The following is a 27,498-nucleotide window of genomic DNA, read 5'->3' on the forward strand; positions in this document are numbered from 1 at the left end:
AGTATGTTCGCCTAGGTCAACTGCTCATGGGGGACCCTGATCATGAGAAAGAAATTTACAAAAGAACAAAAATGGGTTGGAGCGCATTCGGCAGACATTGTCAGATCCTGACTGGAAGCTTACCATTGTCATTAAAAAGAAAGGTGTATGATCAATGCATTCTACCAGTGCTGACATATGGGGAAGAAACTTGGAGACAGACAAAGAAGCTCGAAAACAAGTTAAGGACCACGAAGAATGTTAGGCATAATGTTAAGAGACAGGAAGAGAACGGTGTGGATCAGAAAGCAAACAGGGATAGCCGATATTGTAATTGACATTAAGAGAAAGAAATGGAGCTGGGCAGGTCATGTAATGCGTAGGTTAGATAACCATTGGACCATTAGGGTTAGAGAATGGATACCAAGAGAAGGGAAACGCAGTTGAGGACGGCAGAAGACTAGGTGGAGCGATGAAATTAGGAAATTCACTGGCACTAGTTAGAATCGGCAGGCGCAAGACAAGGGTAATTGGAGATCACAGGGAGAAGCCTTCGTCCTGCAGTGGACATAAAATAGGCTGATGATGACGGTGACGACGTAGTGCTGATAATGCTCTCGCAATCACGAAATCAGTCAGTAGCTGTTGGTACAGGATGTCTACCAAGTTGACATTTCCAAATTCCCTGAGTTTTCCAGGTTTTCCCTGAGTGCCTTTGCAAAATTCCCTGAGTGACGCAGAATTATGTTTTATGTTGAGACGGGCTAAAACCATGTGGCCTGGTGCTGTCACTTTCTAGTAAGCATCTGAAAAAACAAAAAAAAAACTGACTTGATCCAGTTTAATACTAAGGAGTAGTGTTTATTTTATTCAAAAAGAGAATAGAAGGGAGGGGTTAGTAAAATGGACAGAAAATAATATGTTCTCGAAAAAAATTACAGATCGAGTCGGACATTCTCAAATAAGACTAAAAAGGAGATGCATAAAGCAGCAAATATTTTCGAATATGAGCTATTTCTATCAACTGATAGCAAGCTTAGTGGTATGAGGCCCGAACTTTGTCACAATTGAGATTCTCTCTCAACAGCTTGTATGTCAACCTCAACTGTCCTGAAATACTATCAGTCAGCACACGATGTCTCAGTGTTGTGTTTGACTGCTTTAAAGAGTTTATTTTCGTTTGGATGAGGGACAATTGCATCTCGACGTCAGCCAACATATTGTTTTTTGAGCTCAAGCTCCTTCAAAACAGTGGCAGCATGCTTCCTTTCCTGTTCATTCAACAATGCGCAGGTCCTTCCTGTTCTCGTCCTCTTTCCGCTGCGCGTTCACCCCACGGAAAAATTTAATGGTTTTCTTGGTCAGTTGTACAGTCAACATTCGATTTTTCTAACTTCCTGGGGCCGAGAAAATGTCCAAAAAATCAGCACGTTGGGAATGAATGCATGTCTTTTACTGCCCTTAAAGGACTCAAACCGCCACGGGTACATTCGAAAAAGCTCTGAAGGTCTGTTGGTACACGTATTAGTCATATCGGTGCTCGGACTGTGACAGGAGAGACCGGGTGCACGCGTGTATAATTAAGGAATACATACTGTGTCCTATGGCAATAGCCTCTTCACACGCTTGTTATGCTTCACTGCAATACTTATGCGTATGCTTCAAGAAGGAACATTTCTGTACAGAGGCGAAGCTGACTTTTTGGAACTGGCATTATGCAAAGCCCGGTTCTTCTGAGCTTCGAAGCCAATTGTGAGGACCACAAATGTGGAGTCGGTGCCATTGCTGACAGCGGCGAATTCATTCAATGAAAAACACTGCACCCAACATCAAGAAGTTTAATAGCGAACGTCGAAGCAGCTGGGCCTAGCGTTGCCGCAGGATCTGCATGCGAGAGAGCCGGTTTGAGGCGGCAAGGTAACCAAAACGGCCACGGTGGTCGCTTGTATTAATGCCGTTTCAGCCTGGCGGTCCTGGCAAAAAACTCTGGAAAATCGTACGGCAAAAGGTTCTTGCATCCGAAATTTCAGACATTCTGATACATTGACTCTATAGGGTACGTGGTGGTACAGCGAAGCCGTCCGAAAAGTCGGTCGTTCAGTGTACACTGGCAACTCCTCCAGCCGACGATGGGGCATCAAAGACGATTCATTATGCTTCCTGTCTGTTACTTGAGCCAGCATTATCGCGACTTTCGTTCCCTTTCAATAAAATTAGAGCTAATTTTCCCAGATAGAAGCCAGAATTCCCCGAGTTTTCCCCGAGTTGACCACTCATGAATTGAATTTTTCCCAAGAAGAAATAGTTGTGCTTAAGTTTGTGAAGTAGAAATGTCATAAAAATACTTTCAGACCATTTCCTGTCCAAGGATGTAACTATACAGTCTCTTTTATGCAAATACAACCTCGCTTTGTCTTTCCACATCTGACTTGAAAAATGAAATGGCTAAACTTTTCTTTTAGTCGCACACATTGCCACATAGATATGCTGAAAGTTTGTAAAGCATCTAGTAAGGCAGACATTAACTAGAAATTTTAGAGGGTCTCTAACATATCTGGTCATTCATTTAAAATGCGCAGCCCTTGTCAAAAGTTTCCTGACCATGGAATCTGAAAAGCTGAATATTTTCACAGCCTGGGCAAGCTGCCCGGCATGTGTATTTCCAGCCTGTACTAGTATACGTGAACAACATAGCCAGTGTAGTTTTACTTATTGCATTCATAGACTGCCTGAAAATTCACCGTTTTCTGTGGTCCTGTAGTCTACAAATATTTCTTTGCAATACATTAAGCTCCTCAAAGGAAGCATAGAGTAAAGGCACATTAAATATTACAATAAAGGAAATGCTCCGTAAGTTTGTCACTTTCACATTTTTTTATCACTTTCAAGTCTTCACGTCTACCAAGTGCCCTCTGACAGTAAGATTTAGATATCTGTTTACTACTGCAGAAGTGTAATCTGTGGATACGGCTTGCTATTCCAATGTTCATATAACCCAATCTCTACAATATGTAGGGCATGCACTTAATGCAATTTTCAAACTGCTTAAAAATGCTTCAGGTACTGCAAGGAGGCCACCAACCGATATCAGAAAACAACCTAAATATATATTTAACCCAGACGTTCTGAGTCAGGCAGGAAAAAATGACTTCAGTGCATCTTCTGTGCCTAGAATCGAATCATACTAATACTATGTCTGGGCCTGAGCCTGTAATGCCCAGCATCTAATTGTTTGTACGTCGAGTTCCGTGGATGCAGCCACACAGTTCTTTAGGCTTGCTTGCAACCTTGAAATCTTTGCCCAAAACTTTTTTTTTTGTAAGTGACGTATGTGACACACTAATTGTCCAACACATTAATATGCATGTCAGTAGTTTGTGAATACAATGTTACACCACTGTGTGTCACATGACATACAAAGCTTCCAGCTTCACTTCTGAAGCCATGCTGCGCTCAGTGTGCATTTTTAACTGGTCCCACTAAAAGGTGATATAATGATTTGTTGCACTTTAGAACTGAGGTTTTGCACTAATTATGGAGTCAACATTAAAGAAAAATAAAATGATATTTTTACGTCAGTACTGCTTTTAAAAACCAATTGAAACAAAGGCTGCAAGCATGATATATGCCTTTGGTCGAGTTGCTTATCACACCTCATCAGATAGATTTCTCGAGGCTTACTATGTGCACAAGATTTCATTGCTCATTTCAACGGTCATTACCAGCTCGCCCAGTTTGCCACCGTAATGCAAAGCCACATAGAACAGTACTACACATTTCACAGGCATGTACCAATGTCTAGGTCCTCAAGATGGCTGTCATAGGGAGTTGTGGCGATATCAAATGGTTTGTCTGGATTCGGTATCCGAGCCTTGTTGAACTGGAGAGGGTATCCACTCTCACTAGGAGAACAAGGTGAACCCTGAAATCAGACAGAGATACACAACCGGGAATGGTATGCGGTAGAAAGCGAAACAAGTAGCAAAAATACAAGCGCATCTTGAACATGGCCACGAATCTGTAATGGGTGTCAAAACAAGCTAAGTCGTATGTTAAGCACAGGCCAAGGGAATCGATACACCCGAAGTACGCTTTGCAAATGCCAAACGGTTAAAGTCCGGGATTTTACATGTCAAAGCAACAATATGATTATCGGGCACGCCGCACTGGTAGACTCCGGATCAATTTTGACCAACAGAGGTTTTTTAACGCGCTCCCAAGTCTAGTTCCCTCGCTCGTTCTTTCGTTTGTTCCGGCTATTCGTTTACATTGACAATCATCGTCGATGGTTTCTGCGCAATTCTTTTTTTTTTTAAACACCTGCAGATGGCTCGCTCCGCCTTCCGCTCTTACTAGTGATAATCTCCTCGTGGGAAGGTAAGCCGTAAAGCGGGCTTGACGCGACCTGAGGACATGTTCAGTATGCTCGTCGTGGCTTTCTCCACGTCACACGTGCCGTACGAATTAAATGTCGCTGCCATAATATCCGGAACAAAGGGCACTTCGCTTCTGAAGACTTGTACACTAATTTAATTCGCTTTAACTCACCAGAACGCGTATCGCTTCATTGGTGATAGCGCACAACTTGTTATGAGATGACCAACTGACAGCCGAAAAGCAGTTTGCGGCGCCCGCAAAATTGGTCACATACGCGGGCTCGAATATATTCATTGTAATTTCCCTGGATGCAGCTTTGTTGAGCTAATTAAATCTTCAGGTTATCAAAAGACAACACCGTCAAAGCTACTGCACGGCATCTCTCACATGTGCGACAGAGCAAACTTCCCCGCAATTTCTTCGTGCTGATAAAGCCTAAAGAAAGCGCTACAAAATCGCGTTTGTAGTTTCGTATATAATTTTTGCTCTACACCTGTTTTTCTACGCCTTAATATAATTGACAAATAATATTTATACAATAGTTTTGTATTTAAAAATTATGCTATATCTAGTTTTTCTTATACAAAAATATTGTGGGTATTGTGGGAGACGCATTGCCGTATCAGTAAAAAACATGGCCGCTGCCTTGTGCCCTCCGTTGCTGGGGAAGATGCTCCACAAAATGAACTGTCCCACGTAGACTATACTCCATTTTCTTGTGCCATTCTGTGTGTTTCTGTGTGTGACAGTTGTCCAGCATGGAGGAAGAACGACTGAAAAAGCTGCGGGCTGGCCAGGAGATGGTAAGCGGTCGTTGCATCCTGCAAACCGACGCGTTCTAAAATAACCCGCCGCGCATATGTGGCTGTGTTGCAAGAGCTTTCCTCGTTTCTCCCGCGCAAGAAAAGAAATATATTTAATGCCGCTCGAAAAGTGCGGTGACAATGCTGACGCATACACATCCAAAGCCTTTGCAGATGCCTGAAGAGTCGATCTTATTCTTGCGGTTCGTGTTTATATGTCTTCCGCGATCGCCAACGGCGCACGCAGGGTCACATGTTGTGGCGACCAGATTGTCGGCTAGCTATTTTGGGTTGCCGTGTTAGCGTATGTGCAAGAGTTCTTGCGCTTCTATATGTTCGCGCGGAAAGCGATGACAGGGAGTAAACACCGTTTCTTCTAACGGACTCAGTTCTCACGCTCGGCTGCCACATCCGCATCGACGGAGTGAAGCGACTCTACTCGCACGTAGCGCTTCTGAAGCCGAGTCCCTCCCACTATATTATGTTTTTTTTTTTTTTTCCGGAGACCGCTGAATAGAGTCCCTTGTGAGAGCACGTCTCACCAACGTGGCTTCCTCCCCCGCAATCTCTAACGTTCCTCTCATGGTTCGTTTATCTGACCGCGCTCTCCGTTTCCCCGCTTTTCTTCGTTTTTTCGTGCCGACAGACCAAGTCGAGACTCTCGGGCGCGTGAGCGTTAGGTCGTTGCGCGTCTGTTGCGACCCCCCCGGCGGCGTCTTTCAAGCATAATTACCGCGCACATCTTTTCGACGCATCTGTCTTGTTTCACTACACTGCTACAAGCCGAGGATTTCTTTTTTTGTCTTTTTAACGTCGCCTTTGCCTTGTCTTTCGTAGTACTTCCTACGAAGTCCATTCGCGATCGTGCGCTATCCTGACTGCAAGTAGGGGAAAGACACTTTCGGATGCGCTTCAAGTATTTCTCGATCTTCCCGTTTCTTTAACGCGGAAGAGATACTAAATCGGAGGGCGCAGCGTACGCGAGCACCAACTATCCGTATCTATACACGTTGTAACGCGCACTTCTGTTTCTTCGTGTAGTGTTCTCTTTGACGCACATATATTTGAAGCAGCGACAACCGAAAAAGGACTGAGTTTATGCGTGTACTGCGTAACCCTTCCCCGTTACCGTCAAAGAGGAGCTCGAAAGCAACCGTGGCCCATCGTGCTGATGAGCCGCATGCATTCGTCGTCTGCGCCCGTCCCGCCTGTTATGGACGGCAGCGCACTCGTGTTTAATAGAGTGGAAAAGACCGACACCGCTGACAAATGACGTTCCGTCAAACAAAGGGCCGCTCGTCGGCCGATGCCATAATGCCGAGTTCTGACGTGTCGTTTCTCAGCGTGAGCACAGCGCAGCCCCTTACTCGGCCGCGTCCGCGCTGTGTCTTGCCTTGCTGCCGTGTGCTGCCGCCCACCGACACGACGCGCGAATTTCGAACTCAGCAAGTCCGTGTAGAACGCTATAATTGGCGACAACCAATAAGAACGCAGGATCAAATACACCGCTGTGAAACAAAAGTTCGTATAGACTCGCTCATTTACGGTACCTCATGGCGGAGGTGAACTTCTTTCAACGTCGGCCTACTAGCAGGGACCGTAGCAGTCAGCGTCTCTCGGGAAGTGTGTTTTTGGAGTGCGAAGGCACGAACGGGTAGGCGCAGTGCGGTTCTTTAGACAGAACTTGTACTGAACTCATAGGTTGTCACCGAGCATAAGGGAACTGAATATTCATTGTCGTAGAATGTGATCGTAATTTGGGGCGTGGTTATTGGGCACACTGAAAATGTTCGGCTAGAACGACCCGAGGCCTTTTCTTTTTTCTGGATCGACTGTTTTCAGTGAATACTGATTGAGTGAGCCAGTTGTTAGGACGCCCGTCCCCCCATTGAGATGTCACACTGGATGCTACATGTAGAAGTATCCCTAAAAGGGATAACTGAGAAAAGGGCCTTGAATAGGCAGAACAGTACTCTTGTGACAAGAAGTAGGTCAGTGTTTTCATGGCCAGAGGAAGTGCTGGTTGAGTCTTGTTACTTACCTGCTCAACTGCAGTGGGATGCTGCCAATGGAAACCTGTAAAAGTTACATTGAATACAAGACTCATAGATGAGAAAAGAATTAATTTCACTCTGGTAATCAAATAAGGAAGCAACATCATACTTGGGTGGTCAGCCTACCACAGGGCTAGCACTTGGCAAGACAAGCTGAAATTGATTGACAGCCTGAAGCAATGGCACGAACCAGTGCATTTTATCCGCAATCAAATGTGCTGTATGGAAACGTTTTTTGCCGAACACTGTGCTAATAGGTTCCTTAAGCTGTGTTTATTTGTGAATTTTTTATATAGCCCAGAAGTCATTCAGAAGCTAGTGCCACTACATTTGTGGTCAAATTCTGAAGCTGGAACCTCCCCAAGTTTGCATTCCTTATTTTGGGAAGTTTCAGAAAAAGCTGGCTGACAGTAGTAAATCAATTCCTGCACTTACCTGAAGTTTATGGCAAAGTTTCCTGAGCCATTATAGTTATTTTCAGTGGCAAATCTTCTCCACCTGAGATTGCACACACACAGTACGTATTGATGCGTGGTTGTGAAGCATATGAAGAAATTGGTCGAAGCTTAAGTCAGAAATTTTGTATTTGTCTTCGTAGCTGGCGTGACGTGCATAAAGAATTTTTGTTGACCTGTAGAGCCTGGAAGCCACAGTACATGCTATTTCATATAGATTTTTCTGGGGCCTAGACTGAACATTAACAAACAAGTCGTTGTTATACAAAACTGGTAAAACCGTTCTAAGATATGATTGTAACCTTGGTCAAAGTGTTAAAATTGTCTAGTTTTGTAAATGAATCATTGCTGAGGAGATTTTGGGCTAGTCAGACACACGTTTTTCAAAAACTATTGAAATTGACAAGCCTTGTTGGCCCCGTCTAAGAACAGTTCACAGAATGAAGCCTACAAAGCTTGCAGGTTTCATTGGCTTTTAGAAGTGTGCATGTGACAGATATAAAATCTTGGCTTTCGACCTCCTTGGTATCACTTACTACCTCTGTGATGAACAGAAAGACTGCTGATGCAGTAGATTTATTTGATTTATGTGCTTAGTTGACACCACACAAGCTATGTATCTGCGAGTAGCAGCATATCCAAGGTTCAATGGTGTCACATTGTCCAGGTATGCTCGTTGTGCAGAGCTTTGGTTGTAAAGCAAACAGTGAGACACCTTTACTTAATGTAGCACCTCATGGAAAGATATTAGCTTGCCATGCTTGTCAGGAATAATTAATTTCAATTACTACAGTAATATTGCTACCAGTAAAAATCTAAATTTAATCAGTTTTTAAGGATGATTTTTTTATATTTTCAAAGAGTAAACAATTTGCAGAGCCACATTTTTTTTTTCTTTAGTGTTGTGCTTTACTAATAGTGAAACCATCATTCTATATTTAGTGCATGCAAATTTTCTAAACTTTCAGCACAGACTGAAATAAGGAAAACAGTAACAAGCTCCATGATCGGCATCCCCAAGTGGAATTGTCCTAACTTATTGCAAAAGATAGTTGCAGCCCTCTGTCTAGTCTTCTGTCTCACGACCTCAAAGGTTCCAGAGAACTGGAAGAATGCCAACATTATACTAATCCACAAAAAGGGAAATTTTCAAGAATTAAAAAATTATAAATCCATTAGCTTGCTTTCAATATTGTGCAAAATATTCACCAAGATAATTTTCAATAGAATAAGAGCAACACTTGAGTTCACTCAACTAAGAGAGCTTCAGGAAAGGAAATTCTACAATTGATCACATCCATGTCCTCAATCAGGTAATCGAGAAATCTGTAGAGTACAATTAACCCCTCTATATTATGGCTTTCATGGGTCACGAAAAGTCGTTTGATTTAGAGATATCAGCAGTCATAGAGTCATTAGGTAATCAAGGAGTACAGGAGGCATACGTGAATATATTGCTACACGCGTGTGATATCTACAAAGATTCCACAGCTACCGTTGTCCTCCACAAGAAAAGTAGAAAGATACCTATGAAGAAAGGGGTCAGACAAGGAGACACACCCTCTCTGTGCACTGCATACTTCGAAGAAGTATTTAAGCTATTAAACTGGGAAGGCGTAGGAGTGAGGATCAATGGCAAATATCTCGGCAACCTTTGCTTTGCAGATGACACTGTCCTGTTCAGCAGCACTAGTGATGAATTACAACAAATGATTAAGGACCTTAACAGAGAAAGTGTAAAAGTGGGGTTGAAGATTAATATGCAAAAAAAAAAGATAATGTTCAATAGCCTTGCAAGAAAACAAGAGTTCAAGATCACCAGTCAGCCTCTTGAGTCTGTGAAGGAGTATGTTTATCTAGGTCAATTACTCACAGTGGACCCTGATCATGAAAAGGAAATTTACAGAAGAATAAAAATGGGTTCAGGTGCATACAGCAGGCATTGCCAGATCCTGACTGGTAGCTTATCACTATCATAGAAAAGAAAGGTGTACAATCAGTGCATTGTACCAGTGCTAACATATGGGGCAGAAACTTGGAGGTCAAGAACAAGTTGAGGACCACGCAAAGAGCAATGGAACGAGAAATGTTAGGCGTAACACTAAGAGACTAGATTTCAGAAGTTTTTAACATAATTTGATGCATGTGCATTATTAGATTACTCCAGTAATCTTTAAGTATTGCTTACAAAATAAACTTGTAATTGGTTCGTTTTCCTTCAACATAATTTATACCTTCAAGCTTTATTGTGGATTTTGGCAAATCAGGTACAGTAAACACGATGACCTCGTATCGGCAGTGCTAGCTCATGTTGTGAAGGCATATTCATTCCTTAATGCAGATGCAAATATTCTTGCAGCAGAAGCAGACAAGAAGGAAAAGCAGATTAACACTGTTGCATTAATAATACACAAGATCTGTGCGTTAATTTTGGAAAATCCTAAAGCCTTCATTTAGCATAACAACACCAACGAGCATAAATGCACACTCACAAGATTTTCTCGCAAAAGCAATATGAAAGCTGTAGCTTGATGGACAACATGTTTTATAAATATTTCCACAGTCTAGTGGCAGTTCAATGGCATGTCACAAGTGTTGCTAGGCGGTCCAGTTGATTCACTGCACACATCTCCACGCCACTTCTTTCTTAAATGCTTTTGGCATCGCATTGTCACGTCAGTATGCACAGCTGTTCTTGATGCACTTATCACATATCCCAAGGTTCTCAAGACAGGGAGAAAAAAAATTTCACCGCTTTGCACCACAACGACACATCTTTGCTGCAACCACGAGGAGTCACACTAAGGTCCCGAGCTGAGTGCACAGTTGGAGATGGATGTGAGCGTGCTGGACGAGTACTTCTTGGACAGGGTGGGTTTTACTGTTCTTTTGCCACAGCAGCTGAGACGCTGGCGCAGCTGCGCAAGTGTCTTGTGCTTGAAAACAAAAATGAAGAACAGGTAGATGCCGTGCAAGGAGTTCAGCATGCCGGCAAGTCCATACAGCCTGTAGTAGCCAGTGATCCACGGGATGAACTCAAACACCCAGATGATGCCCATGACGACCGAGAGCTTGACATACAAGTAGAACCTACCAGAAAAGGGCAGAGAGAAAAAAAGCTGTCAGCCATGCATGGGCACAGAGTTGAAGTGGCAGCTGTGAATGCACTATTTATGGATTTTAGAGGTGACTTATCATAAAGCAACACATTTAATTATAAAATGAATGTGCACTTTTGGCAGGCCACTTCGCTATTCAGCTAGGTGTGTTGCCAGCCTAACACCTATTTAACTCAAGTTCCACACTGGTTGGTTCCACATTTTTTAGGCAGTGCTGACATGTAGAGCACATTTGCACATAAAAATTCTTTCACTGGTCAAAATTAAGCCCGGCATTTGTGTCAAGCAATACTCATGATTCCCTAGGAGTTTTTCATGTAAAATTGGGAAGTATAACAGAACTGATGTGTTAACTTGTCAAGCAGGTAACAACACAAATGCAAAGCAATGTCACTTGTGAAAGATGAACTGGATATCACCTAACTTATTTATCATCGCTCTTTCACTCCTTGCCTGTTGCTTATTTCTGTGGTGTATGTGTACTGGGAACCATTACCAACTCGCCCAAGCTTCAACTCTTGCACATTGATTACTCAAGTAAGTCAGGCTTTGAATTGCTGCCAAATGCAGTGAAGTGCAACACTGCGTCATCAAGCCACGTGCTGCGAAGCTTGCTTGGGAACACGAGGTCCCGGGGCACCCATGGGACGCGGCAGGCGCGACTCCGTCCACACGAGACATCCGCACGACGAAGGGTTTACGCGACACAAGCCGGACAGGAAGGCGCGCGCACGGTGGCCGCAGCACTCACATCTTTTTGTGCTGCTTGGCCTGCAGGGTGACCCTCTGCAGAGTCTTGGCGCGGTACAGGGCCCACGCGGTCAACACGAAGATGACCACGTTGCAGAGCAGTATGATGCCGACGGGCAGGTTGAAGTAGAGCGCGTAGGCGAGCTGGCCGCTGAGCCAGCAGCGCACCTCGCCGAACCGGGGCCGGTACGCCTGCGGCACCAGCTCGGTGAAGTGCAGCACGAAGGCGGGCGCCGAGACGGCCGCCGTCGCGGTCCACGCATACACTGCGTACTGCCAGTAGTGGTCCTCGCGCAGGCGCGGATTGGCCAGCGGCCGCAGCGTCACAATGGCCTGCCACACGTCGAACGCCATCACGTTGGTCCAGAAGAACACCGCGAGAAAACTAGTGTGCTGCACCACGGCCACAGCCAAGCACACCCGACGCGGCAGCACCGAGCGCAGCGTGAAGTCCACGATGAGCCCCACGTAGAGCACGATGAAGCAGCTGGACAGCGAGAGCAGGTTCTTGCCGTGCGTGTTGCGCATGTCCGGCAGCACGCAGTACGCGGCGCAGATGAGCGCCAGGAACATGAGCGACACGGCCATGGCCACGGCCAGGTACGGGTAGAGCGTGGTCAGGCCGTGGTCGTAGTAGGAGCCCGCGCGGCTGGCGTTGCTCACGCGCACCGCGTAGTCGTCGCCGCCGGCGCCCGCGCCGATGGCCGTCGAGTTGCTGAGCAGCGCGAGCCACGAGTGGTTGTTCTGCAGCAGCTGCAGCACCGGGTTGCGCGCCAGGTACGCGTTGAGCGGCCCGCCGGCGCCCGGCGCGCCCGCGGCCTCGTTGGGCAGCGAGACGCGAGCGGCGCGCAGCAGGCTGCGGGCCTCGGGCGTGGCGTTCTGGAAGCGTCGCTGCACCCAGTTGAGGTAGATGCTGTCCAAGAACATGCTGATGGCCATGCGCCTCGCACGCCGCTCGCCGCCGGCCACATCCGGCCGGCTTCTGGGCTGTCGCGGGCCCCCGCGCCTGCGCAGAGGGAAGGAAAGAGAACGTGAGCCCCGGTGGGACCGTTCTTTCCTCGGACGAACGGTATACAGTTATCTGTAAGTTATAAAGAAAAGGCACAGAAACTCTTGCAGTCTCAGTCGATGCGTTCGACCATTCGGGTGTGGGAAATGAGGAATAGGTGACCCGATGAGCCTGCGCCTCTGCGTATACTTCAGATTTGTATGAAGAAGGGACACCAAGGAGCAACCCGCTTTTGAATGTCTCATCACGTCTCCTGGAAGAACGGCATGTTGCAAGCAAGCTCACCGTTTACTTTGCCCGATATTTCCTGCGGCGGTTCTCCGTCATTCTACAGTGCTCTTGATTCCACCCTTAATTTCAATGATACGGCGCGCTCTGCAAAAATTGGTGACTGCAGCCCAGCGGCGCGATGCTTGGAGCTCAATTCCAGCGGTGTATGGCCCTCGCGACGCCGCTTCGCTTCTGCGCTTCGTCTTTCCGCGGGTCAGTTTTATATATCGGTGGGAGTGAGGACGCGACAGTTCAGCGAAAGGGAAACTTGACGAGCCGGTGGGCGGTCGCAAAAACTAGAGCGGCGCAACCGCGAAATCTTATAAATAACCCGGGTCCACGAAGAGCCCTGACGCTTAGCTTGGATTGCTTTTCTTTTATGCGCGACTTCGCATATAGGAGCAGGGCTTCCCACGCGCTATAATCCACGATGCGCGCAGCGGTCTCGCGGCGCGTCCCATAAAAGCTCCGGCTGCTCCTGTTTGTGTCCTTTGCATGCATGCCCTCCCTCTCTCCTTATTCTTCCCACATGGGCACGTGAGTATATAGGATACCTTGATGCCGGCCTACCCGTTCCGCCCCTGCCCGCCGTCATCGAGGCATCCTAGACGTATTGTATGACAGTGGCCCGAGGCTTTATCGCCGCGGCCAACGGCACTGCAGACGCGGCAGCCACAGCGAAAGCTGTCGATGCCGGCGACGGACAGTTCAAGGGCGCCTTCTGCGAAGGCGCTAGGCGTGGAGAAACGGCAGCAGCCGGTGACGACACCGTATACGCGGCAGCAGAGTCGGTTGTTTCTATAAGCGGCGAGGCCGTTTGTGCGTACTGCTATTGCAGGGCGGGGTTGCGTAAGAACCGGCGGTTTGCTTCCCTTTGTGCGTGCTTGCTTGCTTTTTCGCGGCTGAGTTTCGCGACCGCGTTATGAGACGAAGACCCTTCACGCGCGCGTGATGTAACCGACAAAAAGCGCAGGAAACGTCCATCGCACACGCCCTCAGTGATTGACCGTTGTCTTAACGTTACGCAGCGGCGAACGTTCTTGGCACGAACCCTAGCGAGACTGTAGCCCCGACTTGACTGACACCTTTCTGTAATTGGCGGTGTCTGGCCGCGAGCGACTGCAGGGCTGGTCCTTTGTCGCCTTACCGTTCGCGCCTCTAAATATAACCCTTCGAAGAAAAAAAAAAAAAAAAACAGTGGGGTTGCCCGCCGCACCGTGCCCGTACGCGTGCCCCCTACGAGGTCTACCATGAGACGTCATGTGTGAGGCTTATACGCCCGACGGATCTCCGGCGGTTTGTGTGTTTCTCTTGGCCCGCACTTTGTTAGCGTGTTTCCTATGCATGCACAGCATGCACCTTCGCCCTCGTCTTTTTTTACGCAATGTTTTGTTATTGTTTTCGTTCTTCATAATGAAGGGTCCCTGTAGACAACTGGTGTAGTGCTGACTTGAATACGTATACGCACCACGTGATGATGATTGCACGACTGGAACTCTGAATTACCGCGAGTCTTTCTTTATTTCTTCGACACCTTTGGGAATGAAAGAGCTGCGATGAGAAATGTAGTCCACGCGTGCTTGTACTGCCTCGTCACGCCTTATAATAGAGAGCTTTTGCTTGTCCGGTACTCCAGTTAACGCAGGCGGATTGGGCGTTTTACCAGAGGGGCGGAGGCGTAAACGTGCGCGGCCGGAGCGTTGGAGCCAGCTGGTGGCGCAGAGCTTAACCAGGTAAACACAGAGCTCACATTATGAACTTCAAGTGGCTCCAACCAAAAAATAAGTTTAGTTTCCCGACGTTTCGCAACCAACTCGGTTCCTCCTTCAGGGGAAATGACTACAGAAATGTGCAGGCGCAACATTTAAGCTTTCATGGTCGATGTGTGTGTGTGTGGGGGGGGGGGGGGGAGGCAAGAGGACCTCGACCATGGAAGCTTAAAAGTAGCGCCTCGACACCCCCGCTGTCACTCTCTCTGAAGAGGAATCGAGTTGGTTCCGAAACGTCAAGAAAATAAACTTACTTTTTGGTTGAAGCCACTTGAAATTCATAATTTATTAACCCAATCAGACACACATTTCTGTTAAAATGTTTAGTTTCAAGAGCTCATATTGCAGTAACCAAGTATATTCTTTTTCGCTGCTGGTCTAAATTTTCGCAGAGCCGTAATTGTGTCACGATTCGCCCCTGCCGAAAATTTACACTACCACCAAGGTATAATACACTTGGTTGATGCAATCGTTAGCCATCTTACGGTGGCTAAAGGATCTCTTCGTCTGGTTCAGCTCTGAGCCGCCAGGCGACACCGCCTATCAAACAACTCACGTTTATGTCTCCAAAACGCCTGCATTCCGCCAGCGTTTACCGGCAAACTGTACAAGCTAAAACAATGAAGCTTCGTGTCTCAGCAGCAGCTGGTGCGTACGTAGCGCTTCAAAGGTCTCACGTACTACGTACGTGCTCATAATTTACCGTTTGCACCGGACAAGGAGGCAACTCGCGACCTGTCGCCGTTTCGTTTTCATGGTGGTCCAGCGACTTCATTGAGAGCACTGTCTTAAGACCCCACTTGCGTGTGTGTTTAGAGAAACACAAGGTTCGTCGTGCTTGTGTTTCTAATAGACTCTCGACGTCCATTCTACATTCGTTGCTGCGGTTGAGTTCTTGGCCTGCTCTTCTTGCTCGCACTGCAAGTAATGCCGACGGCAGCTATAGATTCGCGGCAAACGCACACGCGTCTGGTATACCATGCCGCGTGCTACCCGTGGCCGCCTCTGATCTATGGTCCTGCATTTTTTTTTCCCCCATCGCGAGTACGTGCACATTATGGCGCACGCGCCGAGAAAATTGTTTGCGCGCAGCGGGCCGTCAGATTCCTCGATGCCCGCGCCGCCCCACTGCAACTCGCATATAGTGTACACACTGCGATCGACAGTCGTCTGCCGCGCTTGAGGGCTCATCAGCCGCTCGGATCTCTGCGCTTGCGTCGGACGATGTCGTCGATGCAAATCGTGCGGACGCATAGCCGCTGCCCCCCCCCCCCTCCCGTGCGGCGGGGACCGGGCTGCACGCAGCCGACCGTTTCCGGCGGCGGCGGCGGCGACGTTGACTGCTGCTGTGCGCGAGCACCCGAGGACGGTGTGCGTGCGTTCCGCCGTCGCCGTCCCTTTCGTGCGCGACGCGCAACACTCCACGCAGTGTTGAACGGAAGAGGACTGCTCCGCAACGGCGGGCGATGGACAGTCTTCTTCCTTCATTTGCTATTGATGAGGGGCCGCGGTTGCGTCATACCTGTCGGTTCGGCCCGCGTATGAGCGCCGGTACACGCGCGTGTTTGTTGGATCATCGCGCACGGTCAACGGAGCGGCTTTCGAAGTGCGCCAACAACCGTCAGTGCTAGCGAGGCGGGTTGTCTTGATTATACTACGGGGCAGAAAACAGTTTCCGTGAACATTGTTGACGAGCTGCGGTACGCGTTACCGAATAGCAGGCGCGCTAACGTGGACACGAGTGTAGGGAGGAAAAGGACCGGCACAAACGCCGCCTATCAACCGAAAGGTCGCACACACGGCGGAAAGGAAGGTAGACGCAAAACATGTCCGCGCATGCTGGAGGGAAGGCCGCGCCAACCCCCCACTCGTGTACACGGCGTTTGTGTTCGTGTTAGAATGCCTGTATTTCAGTAACATGAATCCATATACGCCAACGTGCTCAACTTGCAGTCGTCCTCAGCTGTACTATATGTTCACCTATACCACGCGGCACTGCACGGTTTATTCTGCCTGCACGTCGATCAGTGCGGCCCTTCTGGCCTCCGAGCGTGCCTGCGCACGTGCGTGGCCTCCGAGATCGCACCGGAGTGCGCTCTCTGAGGCCAGTGTCCGTGTGGTAATTATTCGTTTCCGTCTATCACTGGAGTCTTGAGCATTTGCTGTGAAAACATGGTTTCCGTGAGCGCTTATGACTTCTAAGCTGGGAGGCTTGCGTGCACGGCCAAGGTCCGCTAAGGCCTATATTTTTCAACGAGTAAGCGTGGACTTCCACGTATCCGCTTCATGAGGGCTAGCTGGTTCATACGTGAAGGGAGGTTAAAACTGCGTGAAAAAAAAAAATCGAGGACAAGCGAAAGCAACACTCAACACACCACGAGCGCAGCCTGCCGACTGCTTGGCAACCAACAGTTGGCAGGCTGCGCTCGTGGTGTGTTGTGTGTTCCTTTCGCTTGTCCTCGTTGTAATCTTTCTTTTTCGCGCAGTTTTAACTTCTCTATATGTATATAGCTTGGGTCAATCGTAACGTTCTGGACGGGTATAACGGGCCGCCGAATAATGTGCGACGTTCGGGCTCTAGAAAGAGCCGTGCGGGTGCTCGGACCTTTCCAGCGAGCCTTTGAACCACATCGAAAGGTATTTCATGCTCGAGGAGATAGCCTCTCGGTAAAGTGATCGCGATAATGAGGGGGACATTTCGTGTGCCTCTCTTCGCACCTCTATCGCGTAGCTGAGAGTAACTCTCGTGGGAAGCGGTTTCGAAAGCCGCCGTTGGATGGAGTCCATGGGAAAACGTGACCCGAAACGTCCTTTCATTGCCGCGCGCACGAAACAACCAAATCTGCAGCGGCCGCGATGGCGTCATGAGGCCGCTTTCTCGTACGGCCGTCTGGTAGTACGCATGCGCTTCGAGGTCGGGGATCCGCCTGCGCGGCTTGTCTGTCGACGTCGTGTGCACCGATCTACCTCTCTCACTTGTACCAGTCGGAGCCCGGTGTCCAACGCTCGGAACTGGCCAGGTTCGTCTGCTGTGCAGACGTGCTATATAAGCCTGCGCCGTTTCATCGAGCGCTCCTCCGTGGGTTGGTCCTGTCGGTCCCGTATGCGTGGCGTGCTGTGCGTGGTCATGGCCTCGATGAAGTGTCCGTGACGACGCTCTTCGCCGAGCCCCATTGTGTGGGGCTCGTTTTCGGCGGCGCCGTTTCCTCGTCGGGACTCGTGAGACGTGGCGCGCGGGGCGAGCCGCGAAGCGGCACGTCGCAGACGTGTGGCGCTACGACGGGCGGCGGAAAATTACGGCCGCTCTGCTATACTTCTTGGCGTGCGCGTATCGTCGAGCTTTCTTTCCTCCCTTTTGCGCGGTCGCTCGCGGTCAGCGCACAATGGCGCTGTGTCTTGAAGTGGTCGTTCTCCGCGCTGTAGACAGGAGGACGTTGTGTGGCCACTGGCCGCGTAAACGGTGCATGCTCTGCGATCGCACTGTTGTGCCGTGCGCCTTGCTTTTTCGATCTCGACTGCAGGAACGTGCCCGCTTTACGGAACGACAGGACTTTTGTCGTCGCCGTAATCGTGTAACATTATTACGTGGCACCTGATACGTTCGCGGCGGCTTTTTTCGCGAGTAACGTACCGGTTGGCACGGTGTGCAGAAACATTTCACCTACTCTGCGCACTTGTCCGATTGTGCAGCCTGTTCTCGCAAGGGCACCTTGTAGATAGCATGTAGTGGTATGCGGCAGTTCGAGTGAGTCGGGAACCTGTCGCCCCATTCTTCGCCGGCCGATTTCCGCGATGGTCATCTCTCGGAATAGTAGTGATAACTACCTCCCATCTTTATTGGTGTAATTCTTGGGTTGGTACACTAATTCACCTCGGACTTGGGCTACACTCTCTCCGATGTAGCTTGAAATTCAGAAGCCAACTTCTAGAGCAGCCGCGATAATCGCTAGAGTCGCTTCACATGCGAGGCTGCATGTTTGCAGTCTTGCGTATTAAGTCACTCGCCGCGGCGACCCGTGGTGACTGAATGGACTGACGTAGGGAAACCGTTAGGGGATCTTCCCTCCGATCGATGCGTGTTGGTACACTAATTCACCTCGGACTTGGGCTACACTCTCTCCGATGTAGCTTGAAATTCAGAAGCCAACTTCTAGAGCAGCCGCGATAATCGCTAGAGTCGCTTCACATGCGAGGCTGCATGTTTGCAGTCTTGCGTATTAAGTCACTCGCCGCGGCGACCCGTGGTGACTGAATGGACTGACGTAGGGAAACCGTTAGGGGATCTTCCCTCCGATCGATGCGTAAGTAGACGGCGCTTCCTTGTTGCGCTTAAACGAAGCTGCGAAGTTAAAGGAGGAAATTGAGTAATCAGCTCTCAATGGCGACTTTTCCTGTATATATCCATCAATGGCGCCTTCGCACAAGCTTCTCGCTATGCCATTCGCGTCAACATTGGGCGAAATTCATAACGTCCTCGCAAACGATGAACCCTCGTCTTCACTTGTGATTCTTGCAGGGAGTGCCGCGGCTTCTACGACGAGGCCTGCGCTGCGCAAGTGGGGACACTACGGCGAGTTGATTTGATTACATGATGAAACATCGCGAAAGATAAGACAGAGCGCTGACTCTCATCTAAAGTTTAGTGGATAAATACATTGATATATTTAGATTGTTATTGGAACATGCTGGTAGCAAGGTTGGCATTTTGGCGAGTTGCTATATACGGATTCATGTTAAAATGAGCGTAGCGCGAAAAAACAAGAATGGAGAATAGACAGAAGTGCTCGTAGTGATTATTCTTCTCCGTCCTTGGTTTTTCGCGCTGTCCTCATTTTTTACCTTACATATATTGAAAAACACATATATATACGTCTTGAATCTGCGTTGTTCCGTCTATTGTCTTTTGCTTCCAGTCGGTCTTTCGCGCTGTTTCATCGTGTCAAGCCCTGCGCATCATCGCTGGTATTGTGCAGGGAGAAGTGTGCGCTCCAGGCCATGTGCATCCAGTTGATGTGTCCGCCGTGTCGACGTTAGATGGCGTAGGAAGGAAAAAGATGTAAGGCTGCCTTTTTGAAGTCACACGGGTGGCCGGACGATGTGAATGTGTGTAGCGCGGCGTGCTGAGTCAGATATTTGTCCCGACTCCCATAGACGCGGAAACGTTTGCACATATACCTAATAGGTGCTGGAAAGGCCTCGGTCGAGGGGCATTACGAGGAAAGACAATGGGCCTTGTGGCACTACATGTACGGCCTCCCCCGGCGGAACACTTCTACACTCTTCCGCCGAGTCATCCGCGGATGCGGACTGCGAGATCGCGGTTTTCTCGTCTCAGTTTGCAGAACGGAGAGTTCTCTCAGTCCCGAGGCTTGCAGCTATATGCTGCGCCAGTGCATGGGCTGTATACTCCGTCGTATGCTCAGTTTGTGAAAGTTATAGCTATAGAGTGCAAGAAGCGCACTTTCGCTTCGATAACACTCGCACAGACTGCGAGAGGTGTCCGGTAACAAAAGGCTGCCGATTTCAAAAACGTAAACCAGCGGGACTCCAAACGACACAGGAAGCGAAGAAGACGGCGGAACGCTGTCCGGCCCCCTTGTTCGCCTGCCGAGTGTCTCGCTGTTATCTACTTGCGCGATCCCGGGCCCCGGCTCGCTCAGCTCTATGCAGTATAGTTGCTGCTTTTCTCGTTGGTTCGACTGAATACGCAGCAAAGGCGCTACTTACGCTAATGTGTGCCTGTCCAGAGCTTTTCGAATGCGCTCGCTGCGAAAATACATTCCTATAACGTGAATCCAGAAATATGCATGCCTGCAGTACGCAGGTCTGCGAGCGATAGGCTACGTACGCCCCGCGGCCGCTTTACGAAGAAACCTTGTATGTTTTCGCAAGTTCTTTAAACTTACGTGACCGCCGACGCAGTTGTTTCGCAATGTTTGATTTTTTCAGCTTATTCCGCGAGCGAAAAACGCTACTCGCCGTGATGGTCGACGCTCTTTTTTTTTTTTTTTTCTCCGAAATGGCGGCGCGCTACCGGCCTTGTGAACGTGGCTGTGGAAAATTGATTGCGGCTCCTGCAAAGCTGCCTTTGCTGCAGAGGTTTACTGCGGGGTAGCTGACTTCCTCCTGCTGACAGTGAACTGTTCCCGTGAAGTCGGTGCAAAATATTATGCGAAATGGCGCTCTTGTCGCGGACCTGTTTCCGTTCCGTTGCTGTTCTCCCGAAACAAGGTGTTACTTTGCTTTCTCTTGCGTAGCTATCTGAAACATTTATTTGCGCCAACGTTGCGTACCCCTCTTTCCCTGTCAAAACAACGGCAGCAGCTCTGCGCGCGCAGGCTTTCTCAACTCGAAAAAACACTGCTCACGAAACTGGTTTTCGGGCCGTGATTAGTGGATACGAGCGGTTTTTCTTATCATTCGCACGGTCCACTCAACAGGCGGCAGCTGCGGGAAGAAGCTCGGGCTCGCGTCATGTCATCGGAACCTCCATCGGGAGCGATGATGACCACGCACTTAGTGTAAGAACTAAGCGTACCCGTACGTGTCGTACGAAGACTGTTCACTTGTAAGCGGCGCGCCCCCCGAAGTACGTCCGCGACGCTCCGGGACACGGTGTCTCAAGAAAGTAACGGAGTACATATATAAGTTCAAGGCTCCCGCACATAAGCCTGAACGATATTGTTTCGCATCCGTAAGAGTTGTCTGCGAAATGGTCCCTATCGCGAGCCTGTAGACACTAACCCGAGTCATTGCACCGAACCTGTTCGCCGCTGGATCGCTAACTCCTCTCATCGATCTTGCAAGCCAGCTTACCTGTAGGAGGCGGTGGAGGGATCCCAATCGGTGTAGTATATCCAAAGGCACAAGTCGCGCTGCGAAGACTGCGGCAAAGCAGCAGCACTATGGCAGCGGGGGTCGGCGGTGGCGGGACGATGTCGGCAACCGCGCGGGGTGATGGTCGCTCGCGTGCGGCTCTACATGCTGTCCAGGAGTAAAAAGGGGTGGGGGGGGGGGGAGGCGTTCGTATCCGTTGGCGGTCGCACGGGTCGGTCTCTGCGGAAGAACTGGCCGACCGGGGGAAGGGAGGCGAAACCTTGGCGCCGCGCACTCGCTTGCTCGGTCGTTCTCCGTGTAGCGCGTTCCGTCCGCCGCTCGCAGCGTGTTGTAGTGAACTGGTGGTGGTGGCGGCCGCCGCGTCTCCCCCTGCGGCGCGGACGGACGGCGGGGCATCCGCCTCCCCCTCCTCATTCCCCTACCCTCGCTTTCTCCAAGGGCGCTTTCGCCCATGTGGGCCGTCACGCGACACCAGGCTGGAAGCATCATTCGCTGCCACACTTTCGGTGTGAGAGGGAGGAGAGTGCGCGTTGGTCGCGGTGACCGAGAGCTTCTTTTTTGGCTTTGCCGCGTACACCGTCGATAGCGGAAGGGGGTCATGTCTCCGTGTAGCAGATGATACGCTCTCGGATTTTGCGGTATGTTTTTTTTTTCCTCGGTGCTGCTTACAATATTGCAGTTTGAGAGTTATGGGATGTTTTGTTAGTTTGGCTTCAGCGCTTGGCTCTCCTCTGTTGTGGCGCCGTTCAGTTCCGGCACCTTCCGTGACCCAGTGACCCTCATGGGTACCAGCATGATTGCAGTACTAGCTCCGCAGTCGTGGTGGTATGCCTCTTTGGTTGATGTTTCGGTTCTGTCTAGCCAGCGAAATCGTGTATTCCGTGTGGGGAGGTGATGACTTGTGTGGATATATCGGACGCCGGGACATCACTTATCAGATGTTTCGCCAATCCTCATGGGCAGTGGCGTAGCCAGGAGGTGGCCACACCGGGCGCGTGCTATGGTCAAGCGTCTGCTTTCTTTTCCCGTCACAGGAAAAAAAAAATTCTGGCTACCACCGGTGCTCTTAGATGCATGTGAGATGGTCAGCGTCGATCTTTATTCGCTGTCGGCTCGGGCCAGTTAAGTGTATATTATATATATATATATATATATATATATATATATATATATATATATATATATATATATATATATATATGCCTTAGCCAAACAAAAACCCTCCAAAGCGCTCCAAACATCCTGAAACATTCGTCTCCATAGCTGTCACTCTCATCTTTTGCTTAATAAAGTGTATTGTTGCCATCGTCGTCGTCAAACACATACCTGTAATGGCACCAGGGACGGATTACGAAATCGGTAGGGCCGAGGTTCATGGCGCCTCCGGGAAGCCCCTTCTCCCGCCTCACCGTGAATGGGCGCGGCGGGAATGGGTGCGAAAATCCTCGGGGCTAAAGCCATTTCAGCCGCCTCCTTAATTGAGCGCTGAGTGGCGCTGGAATCCTTCGGGTCATTTCGCTCCCGTTTCTTTCACGCCGCGTTTCCTGTTGACCGCCTTGCTTAATTCCTTTGCCATTTAATTCCGTTGTTTACTGTCACCGCAGACTTTGAACGTGTTACTATAGCGTGTTCCGAGGAAAAACTCGAAGATCGTTTCCGCAAGGCCTTCGCGACCTCGTCTCTCTCAACGAGTGAAAGTGCAACTGCATCAGGCCTCCATAGAAAGATCAAGCCAGGCTGTTGTGTCTGACGATTCCTCAGAACAAAGGATGCTTCACCGGCAGAAATGCAGCTGTCACGGGTGCTGATCACGCCTCATCGTTCACTCAAGACAACTCAGTCAGCGTCACCTGAGCCTTACGGACAAGCAGTTATGTTCCATATCTTCGGATTCGCTCTTCATAGCTCACTTCAAGACAACAAGCCCCCCCCCCCCCCCCCTTGACGGTCGCAAGGGCTTGACAGGTGGACCGTGATGTAGAGGCCACTAATTGATGACCGGGCGGGCCATTGTCGAGAACTCCAGGGGCAAGGCGTCGACGGCCGGTTCACAGTTTGTCACGTCGTTGCATCGTATTGTGCAACGTTGGAGACGGGAGAGCCGCCACAAAAGGCGTAGGACGTTGGGGGACGGAAGGTAGTGAACGATTCGGCGTTTGTGATTGGCCACTGAATTCCCTCGACGAGGGAAAGATGACAATAAACGGCATAAGAAAGCGGATCCGGACGCCTGCGAGTGGGGAACGCTCGGACATGCAAAGATTCTAGCATGTCGTGTGCTCCGATAGTTGGAGCCGTGTTTGTAAAACTGAATCATGCACTTTTAAATGTACTCGCACCTTTTTTTTTTTCCCGTTCTCTTAAACGTCGCTTGGAACCCTTCCCTCTCCTGGCACATGACCTGGCACGGCACCGTCCATGGAACACCCCCGACTTCACAAGGCCAGCAGCCAAGAGACCCAGCAGAAACGCCGCATGGGCCCTCCGCGCCACAGTGCAGGAAACGTCATCAACATCATCATTATCATAATCATAGTTGAGGATTGCAAGCGACCGCCACCCGTTTATTACATTACGTGTTAGTCCTGACGACGCACTAGAGAGGGAGAGAGAAAGAGAGAGCCAGTGAACTGAGCAAGGAAGCCCCAATGGGCCAGTGGCTGGGTCCGCTCCCGGCCGGCTATCCCGACCCGCAGTGTGATCCGTACTGCCGTGTTATCGGCAAACCGCCCTATTGCCGCCCGCAGAGTGTAATCACCGCTGCCTCCGAGAAAAAACGAAAGTGTCGGTGCAGCAAACCGAGGACTTGCATGTTGTCTTTTCTTTGCTCTTCCTTTTGTAAATATGTACTTCACCGCCACCTATGTATGTCCCTTGTAGTACAAACATTCAGCCTTTGAGCGAAATCCGACGAGCGAGCATCGTTCTTTCGAGGCTCCTGAGAGCGCTGCTACCTCGTCCGAAAGAGTTTCACGCTGTTAGTCGCATTCGGGAAGCTATCTACTTTCACAGTTTCGTCGTAGTTTTTCTCTTTTTTTTTTCACGATCATCATTATGCTCATCAGTGCCTACTGCAGCACGAATGCCTCTGTCAGAGATCTCCAGTGACCCGTTCCCTGCCAGCTCGCGCCATCCTATATGCCTACTAATTACGTGATTTCATCACACCAGCTATCATTCCTTGCCGTCATCGACTGCGCTCCCTTCTCCTCGGCACCTATTTTGTTAACGCTAATAGACAAGCTGTTATCTGCACTACGCATTGCATGGCCTGCGCGACTCAATATCTTCCTTTGAATCTCGGTTAGAAGGTCGGCTACTCTCGTTTGTTCGCTGACTTCCTGCTGCCTCTCCGAGAGTTGCGCCCGTCATTTTCCTTTCCATCGCTCGTTGCGCGGTCCTTTTTTGTTATCCCCCAAGCTTCTGCTGCATATGTTAGTACCGGTAGAATGTCATAATTGTACACACTCCTCTTTTCAAGAATATTGGTAAGCGATATATGTGGCGACTTGGTAACGCCTGCCGTATGCACTCCAACCCATTATTAATACTATGTAGATTTCATTCTGGTTATCTGGGTACTTCAAAGTGTACTCTAAGTGGTGTATGTTTTCGTTTGGCCGACTCTTCATTCGCTCAACACGCCGTTATTCGCTTTACCGCCCGTGAACCTCGGCAAAAAGATGTTTGACGTGGCGCATGGGGCTATATAAGCACTGTCCGTATACAACTCGCGAAATCGAGAAGTGTAATTGGGCGACACGCCATGGCACGGCTTCGTGCAACCTGCGACAACTATAAGTGGCGTAAACATCGCTTCGCTTTCTCTCTCTTTCACGTGTTCTTTTCTTCTCGCTTCGCTTTGTTACTATCGTTCTTTTTTTTTTTTTTGCGCCCCCCCCCCCCCGGTGACTCCCGCGCTTTTGTTTCCTTTCCTGGAACTCGGTGACTGCGCCGGGACGCACGGCGGCCTTGATTTCTTTAGTAGATTATGTAGCCACGTCGTGAAAGCGTCGCCACCGCTGTGTACTTGCGTACAAGCAAACAAACCGGGGCGTAACTCGCATGGTGAGTGTACGCGAACAGGGCTGGTGTAAAGATGGCTTACCTCGAGAACCACATCACCAAACAGACGTGGGCACGGAAATTCCCCCGGCGAATGCGTTTTATCTCGCGACTGTAAGTACACATGTGTGCTTGTGTGTGTGCGTGCGTGCGTGCGTGCGTGCGTGCGTGCGTGCGTGCGCGCGCGCGCCTCTGTGAATCGACTAACTAACGTATCATAAATAAAAGTGTGTGTGGGGGGGGGGGAACTTGCGAGAGAGAACCGGGCGCGCATTTTCTGGATCGAATAAGCCCTGTATCGTTTGCCGACTATGGACGGACCAAATAAACATGGCGCGCTTCCTTGAATATCAACATGATACCTGCACCACCCTCCTGCCACCGATGTATGCGTACCACACCCTGCCGTATCCCACTTCCCGTTCCCTTCCGGTGGAGGACGAATAGGCCAGACCAGAAGTATCCGCAAAGGAGACAACATAATTAGGTCGTTTTCTGTGTATTTTTTTTTTTTCAAGCAAACAAATGCGTGCTATCTTGCTGGGCTGGCTGGGGACTGGTTCGGCCAGCACAACGTTGCACAGGGACGACAGAAAGACAACAATCACGCCGCTCGGGGCATCTTCTTCGAGCAACCTGTAGGACCGCTATGGCGCAACTTTTCTGTGCTGAGAGATTGGAAACCTATAGAATGTCACTCAGTGAAGGTGTTCTCTGTCAGTGCTACGTATCGTCTTCGCGTGGAGCCGGTTAAGGAGTCGACGAAGCGTTGTCTCGTCTTCGCTCATTGTTGCGCGAACCGGCACGAAAGCACTCTTAATCAGACTTTTTCTTTCTTTTTTTTTTGCGTTATTCAACACTGGCTCAACAAAGGAAGCGCTAGTCGGGAGCCACCGTTTCGGATCGGAAAGGACTGTCACATTTCTCTGTACAAGCTAACCGCTGTTGCGTTTCGCCTGCGACACGTGGTTTTGCCGGCGCGACTGCGGCGGGGCGGCAGACATTATGGCCCGATCGTCGTCGCCGCAACACTCATCGCCAGGTGTTTCCAGGCGCGTCTGCGGCGATGCGACCGCCTAGGGATCCTCCTCGCATTCCAGTCATTGTGCCCGAAACAGGCGATGCCAAAGCAGGGATCTCATTCCAGTTATTGGGCCCGAAACAGGCGATGCCAAAGCAGGGATCTCGTTCCAGTCATTGTGCCCGAAACAGGCGATGCCAAAGCAGGGATCTCATTCCAGTTATTGGGCCCGAAACAGGCGATGCCAAAGCAGGGATCTCGTTCCAGTCATTGTGTCCGACCGGCAGCGCCACGACAGGGTGCTACGAGATCGTGCGCAGCGCCACGACAGTGTGCGTCACCATTAGCCCATTGTACATTCACGTGCTCGTCTTTTGAGGGGTTCCTTCTTGCCCTCAACTGCGAGAGTATAAAAACAGCTGCCCCCGGACGCCAAAAGGAGGGCTCCGATTTCTTCTGTTGAGTGAAGTGCTCTCCCGTCTCTCTACTTCGGTCAAACCTGACCGCCAACTCTTTGCGATGTTAAAATAAACAAGTTGTTTCGTTGTTACCAGTCGACTCATGCTTTGCCGGGACCTTCGGATGCTTCCAGTTGTACCCCAGGCCGCCAGGCCAACGCTACCCTTGGGGCTTGCGACCCAGGTACAACCACGGGCGTCAGCGCCGAGTTCCCAACCGATCTCACAAGAAGTCCGGATCCAAACATCTGGTTGGCAGCGGTGAGATCGCCTACGACTTCAAACAACGGTCTGCCAGCGGCGAGATCGCGACAACGGAGGCCAGCAGCAAAGAGATGCAGTTGACAGTATGCTGAGCAGCTCAACGACGATCCGGGAGCAGTGCAACGAGCCCTGTGTGACGACTGGTTGCCTGCAGCGGAACGACTGCGCGGAATTCCTGCCTGCGAGGTTTGGTGAGTGCGGGACTTTCTTCTTCTGAGCTTTGCCAGGCTTTTTGTTAGTGTCAGAAACAGAGCTGGTAATTGTGGTT

General features: G+C 49.8%; 3 protein-coding genes across 13 annotated transcripts in view; 1 reads left to right on the forward strand and 2 right to left on the reverse strand.

Annotated features, from left to right (window-relative positions):
• The window catches only part of LOC142572659 (general transcription factor 3C polypeptide 4-like), a 68,967-nt gene extending 64,173 nt beyond the window's left edge, over window positions 1-4,794 (reverse strand). The window contains exons 1-2 of one of the 2 annotated variants that reach the window (XM_075681931.1): window positions 4,528-4,793; window positions 3,772-3,901 (exon numbers count right to left, since the gene is read on the reverse strand). In XM_075681931.1, coding sequence (XP_075538046.1) covers window positions 3,772-3,901; window positions 4,528-4,650 — 253 coding nt within the window. In that variant the 5' untranslated portion in view covers window positions 4,651-4,793. Of the gene's footprint in view, window positions 1-3,771; window positions 3,902-4,527 lie in introns of both variants that reach the window. The other variant, XM_075681932.1, reaches the window with a different exon arrangement.
• Window positions 4,795-4,989: 195 nt separating this feature from the next.
• LOC142572662 (uncharacterized) overlaps window positions 4,990-27,498 on the forward strand; it is a 300,880-nt gene continuing 278,371 nt past the window's right edge. For all 9 annotated transcript variants that reach the window (XM_075681936.1, XM_075681938.1, XM_075681945.1 and 6 more), the window contains exon 1: window positions 4,990-5,159. In XM_075681936.1, the coding sequence (XP_075538051.1) occupies window positions 5,115-5,159 (45 nt within the window). In that variant the 5' untranslated portion in view covers window positions 4,990-5,114. The remainder of the gene's footprint in view (window positions 5,160-27,498) is intronic.
• LOC142572660 (G-protein coupled receptor Mth2-like) lies at window positions 9,893-21,781 on the reverse strand. 2 transcript variants are annotated; one of them, XM_075681933.1, is made up of 3 exons: window positions 21,402-21,781; window positions 11,539-12,543; window positions 9,893-10,758 (listed from the first exon to the last, which is right to left on the reverse strand). In XM_075681933.1, exons 2-3 carry the CDS (start codon window positions 12,474-12,476, stop codon window positions 10,470-10,472), a joined length of 1,227 nt encoding a protein of 408 aa, XP_075538048.1. In that variant the 5' UTR covers window positions 12,477-12,543; window positions 21,402-21,781; the 3' UTR covers window positions 9,893-10,469. The 2 variants fall into 2 exon arrangements, with proteins under 2 accessions (XP_075538048.1, XP_075538049.1); XM_075681934.1 differs by lacking the exon at window positions 21,402-21,781 and adding an exon at window positions 12,832-12,985.

The sequence above is a fragment of the Dermacentor variabilis genome, chromosome 2 (genome assembly GCF_050947875.1).
Source record: "Dermacentor variabilis isolate Ectoservices chromosome 2, ASM5094787v1, whole genome shotgun sequence".
Lineage (NCBI taxonomy): Eukaryota > Metazoa > Arthropoda > Arachnida > Ixodida > Ixodidae > Dermacentor > Dermacentor variabilis.